The following is a 6576-nucleotide window of genomic DNA, read 5'->3' on the forward strand; positions in this document are numbered from 1 at the left end:
TAAGTTGCTTATATAACTATGAAAGGTTAAGATTGTTGCAAAAGCAAAATATACCAAAAGTCTATTCAAAATAGAGAAAGAATGTGGGGTAATTATTAACTTAAATTTTGTTATTGAATGATAGTATTTATTTGTAGAACATCAATAATATAATTTTACTCTTAATTACTTTTAATTATTCTACAATTCGGTCTCTTATAATTGTTATATAATCAAACAACAATGGAAAGCTTCCCAACCATCATAATCAAGGTTGTCAAAATCGGGATCCTACCTAGGATCGTTTTTGGGTTTCTAAAATCGGGATTGGGATCCTAAGATCCCACAAAGTAAAATATAATTTTAATTTATAATTTTTAATCATGAAAAATATTTCAAACATTTAATTTTTCGTTCATAAGTTATAAAAACTTCAAAATATTAGCCATAAGGTACAATACAAAATGATAAATGGTAAATCGGTAAAGCGTAAAAGACATATGGTAAAAAAAACTTTCATTTGCAAAAAAAAAAAAAAAAAAAAAAAAAAAAAAGGAAGGTAGAATCGGATCGGATCTCGATCCTACGATCCTACCCCAAATACGACCGGGATCGTTTTTCATACCTAGGATCGTACGATCCTACGATCAGGATCGCGATTTTGACAACCATGATCCTAATCTTGGTATGGGAAACAACTCTCGTTGTTTTGGCATGACTTTTTCACATCCAGAGTCGCTCAATCTCATTACTTGTTTGATACGAACATACGAACATGACACCACCAATTCCAAAAAGAACAGATACATCAACAAACCCTATAAATACAAAAAGTCGTCTCTCACAAATGGGTAAGTGTCTTCAGATTATTTTTAGTTTTTTCATTCATCATGCAACTAGCTTCAGTCTCATAGTAACCTGATCGTCGGAACATATCAAAAGTGATACCTCATTGGATATAGGTGGCATCTTTTTCTCTTTAGTGATTTTATAGATCTTGAATCCATCAAATTCATTGCCACCTCAAGAGCACAGTCAAGCCTCATGTACAAGGCCGATTGCATAATTCGGGCACATGTATGGACTGTTGTGAAAGTCATCATCTCGGTAAACCATTGTAAGTGGGAAATGATAGAGAAAACAGTAAGGAAAAGGATCTCTATCATGCTTTCTTCTTGATGTCACCAGCATATTCAAACTTCTATAACCACCTCAGTCTTAGGAATGTCCAATATTTATAATGAAACGATTAACGGTCGATGAAATACTTGTAAGCGTGATGAACTCGCCATGAACAACCATAACCATCATATATCTTGATCTAGAAGAAGATAGACATATGGAACCAATGGCTTACTACAACAGTCGAACACTAAGTCAAAGCACTTGTGTCGTACAAGGAAGATGCAAACACGATGATGGTCTACATGTATCCATACTCCAAGGAAGAAAATTATATATGAATAAGAGATCCATTGTCACGAGACATTGTTGACTGTAGTACACTAAGAAAGAAGCAAGATAAGGGATACAACACTAACACCTATAGAACAAAACATGTATCCTAACATGGGTAGGTATTCAGTGGCAGATTTAGTGCATCACAAGTGGGGTGTATGGCCCCATTTAAAAATAGCTCACATGAGAAATTTTAGTAAAAAAAAATTGTTACGTAATTGAACAATTGGCCCCAGTTAAGTTTTCTTTGGCACTCATTATTACCGAAAAAACCCAAGAAAAAACTAAAAAAAAAAATCATATTCTTTTATTAATTTTTATTATATTTTTCCTTTGTATATTTTGGCCCCTGTTGGTTTTGGTTCTGGATCGATCACTTAGGTATTTTCAAAGATGTGATCCAACATAGTCTTAATGTTGATGTATAATGTAGTCCAATCCAATAGAAATTACCACAAAAAACATGATACCAAAATGTAGCAACAAAACATGGAAGTCAACAAGCTTGTCCAAGTAGGGATCTATACACCAAGTAGTGTTCTTGATATGGATTGTGAGAGCCCGACAATAGTCAAGAAAGGTGATGGGTCTTTGGAGGATGTGTAACATTTTCACATATCTTATGCATAAAACCTACGAGTTTATTAGACAAAAGAAAAACTAAGAAAAAAAAGTTCGTCTTTTTTGGTATCTTTAGTCCAATCTTATACATAGAGCAAAGAGGATATGTAGTTGTTGCTTGGAACATGGCTCCAACCAGGTGTTGTCGATTGATCAAAAGACCCAATCATTATTCCTTAGATATAGATAGAAATGCTTCAAATCGTAGAATTTTTTTGATACCAAAATTGTGATTTATACTTTAAATTGTAGTACCCACATAAAATAATGTGTAAGTAAAGATTGAAGATGCGGTCATCAAAACACAAGGGTTGCTCAATGACATATAGGAGACCTTCATCACTTTAAGAAGCATCAAGATTATATCGTACCTAACAAAATCCCCTTTTGATTCCAAGGGAAACTTCTCGAATTCCATGGAGACATTGAAGAGAATCATTTATTAATTAAAAACTTATGATAATGATAAAGGCTCTTTTTTTTCAAACATATGGGCATTTGAGGATATTTGAATCCTTAACACCAGCCTTCTCATTAGTATAACAAATCAGCAACCAAAAAACAAAACAAAAACAAGTCTACCACAAAACTTTCCCATAAAACAAAATGTATGACAATCAACATAACAATATAACAATTCCAAGTAAAAAGCTCAAAATAACTAACAATAAAAGTACCCAATGATCGATAACAAAAAAAACCAAAACCAAAACCATAACAGCAATCTAGCTTCATCACTTGTCAGCCTTGGCGGCGGTGGCAGCAGCTTGACCTCTGAGCCGCCCGGTCCTCCTGGCGGCAATGAGCCCAACCTTTTGACCGGGTGGTGCATCACGTCTAACCGTACTTGCATGACCAATATGTTGATGGTTACCACCACCATGAGGATGCTCCACAGGGTTCATAGCCACACCACGAACCTTAGGCCAGCAGTTACGTTTCACACGGAATTTGTGATACGCGTTTCCTGCCTTCAACATTGGCTTTTCTGTACGCCCTCCTCCTGCAACTTGACCAATCATAGCTCTGCATCCACTTGGCACGATTTTCTTGGCTCCAGATGGAAGCTTCACTCTATGAAACATACACAAAATTAAACATAGAACGTAAGTGGAAGGAAAAAGAAGTCAAGAAAAGTGGTCTTTTGGAATACCCAGAGAAAAAAGATAGGTTTTTTTGAAACCCCAGAAAGAAAAGATTGAATTTTTGGAAAAATTGTGAAGAAAAGTTGTGATTCACTGAAAGGTTACACTTGAATCTTGATCTCAAGAATGAAAAGTCACCAAGATTTACTAAAGAAAGTTGCCCAAAAGAAAAAAGTGCAACTTGTGAAAAACCCATGAAAATTGTTGGGTTTTGTAAAAATCCTTGAGCAGAGTTGCTTAAATTGGTAGTTTTGATAAGAATCTTAAAGAGAATTGATGGATTGGAGCTTATAGAGGAGACATACTTGACATTTGGAATATTGTTCAAAGGTTTAAAAATAAAAGTTGTATTGCATTTTTGATAACCTTAAACACAGTTTTGCACTTTAAAGCAGACTAAAAAACAATTGTTTTATCTTGGGAAGGTTGTTATCTTGACAACAACCCGAAAAAACAGATTGAATAGTAAAAAATAGAGAAAAAAGAATGAATCTTCTGAGATGAATTATCTAGACAACAATCACACAGAGAGTTAAACCATGACTTGGAATAAAAATAATCAAAATTCAAATTAAAATGCACGCGGATGAATGCAAACAATTCTAACTAAGGTTTTCCATTGTTCAGATCTAGACATGATGCTTAAGTAAGAAATAAACGTTCTGCAAAATGCATAACAAATATTTTGTTTGGGAATTGCTACACAAATATACAGGAGACAGTTATGCAAAAAAACGCTAAATTTAGAACGATTACACAACTACTTAGAACCAAAGATTATCTTGATACAAAACACCAGAATAAGAATGATACGAATCAGTACTTAATTCTAACTTAGGTATCCAAATCCGGTTAGTGATTTTGAATTACAAAAAATTGAAATCGGATTAAACAGTTCAATATCAAGTGGATACAAACAAAATTTTCATAAGTATGGATAAGAAAACTAATCAAAATCATTTATAAACAAACAGGTATAATAGACAATATGCAATTAGACAAAATGCATAAAAAGAAAGGGTTTAAATGATAGAATGTATACCTAGTGGTGCCGTTATCGGGGTTGTGACTGATAACGATGGCGTAATCACCAGAAGCCCTGGCAAATGAACCACGGTCACCGACGTGGTGCTCAACGTTGCAGACAACAGCTCCTTCTGGGATAGATCTGAGAGGAAGGACGTTACCGACCATCAAGTTAGCCTTCTTTCCACAGAAGACGAACTGACCAGTGTACATCCCCTCCGCGGCGACGAAGAGTTCCTTCTGGTGCTTGTAACGGAAAGGATGACGGAAAGTGACGCGTGCAAGAGGGGCACCACGCCCTGGATCGTGGATGATTTCTGTGATGACACCCTTGAGGTAACCATTGCGCTCACCGAAGTCGAGACTGCGGAACCTCGCCGGACCCTTGCGGTGGTGGGTGTGAGATTTGAAGACGGACCCTGCTCCCTTACGCTGTGCTCTGATAACACGACCCATTTCACCTGTTAAGCTTCGGAGAACGACGGCAGATGGAGGGAGGTGGAAATAGGAGAATGGAAGCGCTTTGTAGGGTTTAAGAGGGTACGTTTCTTGACCTAGGGCTTAATTGGGCCAAAGATATATTGCTTGGGCCTGTAAATGGGTTTATTTGGTCATTTAGTGACTTGGGCCATCAAAACTCTTGTAGCAAGATAGTCCGTTGAAGGTAATAAGAGGTTGTTTTTATTTGGGTAAATTAAAAGGATGGTCCATGCGGCTTAGGGTATTCAAAGGGAGTGTGTTGTTAGCCGAAAGAAGTTAGTGGGTACTTGGTAGCGGAAAATGGAAAATTATAGTTTTTATAGTTTTTATTTGTTATATAAATGTTTGATAAAACTAACCGAAAGCTGAAATATATAAAATTACATAAAAGAACAATCGATTAAAAATAAATAAATATATAAATATATTTTAAGGGTAGTTATGAAAATTGATTTCAAAAGCTCATTAGCGTTTTGTTAAACTAAAAACTAAACGTTCGTATTGTCAAACGAAGTTTTTTGTTTAAACTAGAGCGTTTTGTCAAAAGCTAAAAGTTATAGGCTCCCAAACACTTCCAAAAGTTTCGTGTCAAACACGCTTTTAGTGTTTGGTTTTTAATTATTTCTTTTTCAATTCGGATCGTCCCTACTTTATATTTTCATTGTACGCTTGGTCCTTACCACTCCTAAAAAAAAACTATTTTGCCCTTAGTACTATTTCTATTTTGTTAATTCTTTTTATTATTCCAGTTATTATTAAATAAATTAAAATATTTAACAAAATCAAATACACTTGTTATAACCAAGAATCAAGAGACATTTGTCTCATTTGTTTCCTTAGTCCCCCCCCCCCCTAATTTCCCTAATTTTCCCATCGTCGATCCACGAAGTATTACAGTCGGAGTTGAGATAGAAAACAAATCATAAATCTTTAGTGACCTGTGGAAATTGACTTTCAAAAACTAATCTTATACATAAGATTTAGAGTTCAGATTGATTTTCAGATTTCAAATCACAACTCAAACAAGGCGTCGGCTAGGGTTCCGACGAAAGAATATAGGAAACCAACGAGTTTTCTAGAGATGTTTCCAGTAAGAAAAATAAAGGAATGATAGGATGGGTGAAACATCCCAAAAATACAGTCCAAAATTTTCATTTTAAAATCATGAATAAAACCATAAATATTCGTTATATAAAATCATAAGTCGTGTATCTCAAAAATATCATAACATCAATCAAAGTATCCAAAATCACATGTCAAATATCAGAGTAATCCTCCCAGGCTATAAGTTGTGGTATGTGTCATGCAATCATCCCGAGCCCTTCTCCTTGCTAGTAGAAGTACCTAAAACCAAAACTGAAAATCATAAGCACGAAGCTTAGTGGGCTCCCCAAATTACCACATACCATATACATAACACATAGCATATATTGGGTCTCGCCCCACTACCTCAGGTCTTACGCAACATCGAGCCCCGTCCGACATCAGACTGCATCTGGCATCGGGCCCCGTTTGGCTTCAGGCACCGCTCAACATACATATGAGCATAACAATAATACATAAACATAATCACTTAGCCTAAACATACAAACGTTCCTTGTGCCCCGCCCGACATCAGACCGATATTCGGAAAGACATACAATCATTCTTCGAGTATCACCCCAGCATCAGACCGAAGTCTGGAAACATACAAATACAACACATGCAGGAATCACAAAGACATCAATCATACAAGCATTCATAAGGACCGCCCTGACATCGGTTCGAGATCCAGAAACATATAAATCTACTTTGGGCCCCACCCGACATCAGACCGTAGTCCGGAACTACTTACATCTAAACGGACCGACCTTAGGGCCTTAGACCC

The 6576-nt window shown here is 36.0% G+C and overlaps 1 protein-coding gene across 1 annotated transcript; it reads right to left on the reverse strand.

Moving 5' to 3' along the window:
- Positions 1-2637: 2637 nt before the first annotated feature.
- Positions 2638-4751, reverse strand: LOC145015063 (large ribosomal subunit protein uL2). The gene is made up of 2 exons (XM_078973509.1): positions 4246-4751; positions 2638-3132 (listed from the first exon to the last, which is right to left on the reverse strand). The coding sequence occupies exons 1-2, from the start codon at positions 4683-4685 to the stop codon at positions 2793-2795; spliced, it is 780 nt and encodes a 259-aa protein (XP_078829635.1). The 5' UTR covers positions 4686-4751; the 3' UTR covers positions 2638-2792.
- Positions 4752-6576: the final 1825 nt, after the last annotated feature.

The sequence above is a fragment of the Lactuca saligna genome, chromosome 9 (assembly GCF_052625555.1).
Source record: "Lactuca saligna cultivar CGN05327 chromosome 9, ASM5262555v1, whole genome shotgun sequence".
Lineage (NCBI taxonomy): Eukaryota > Viridiplantae > Streptophyta > Magnoliopsida > Asterales > Asteraceae > Lactuca > Lactuca saligna.

Bases quoted from the DNA above. Each gene is read 5' to 3' on its own strand.
- LOC145015063 (XM_078973509.1), bottom strand. From the start codon at position 4,685: ATGGGTCGTGTTATCAGAGCACAGCGTAAGGGAGCAGGGTCCGTCTTC. The intron at 3,133-4,245 runs GTATACATTCTA...TATGTTTCATAG, and splicing joins CCCGATAACGGCACCACTAG to AGTGAAGCTTCCATCTGGAG.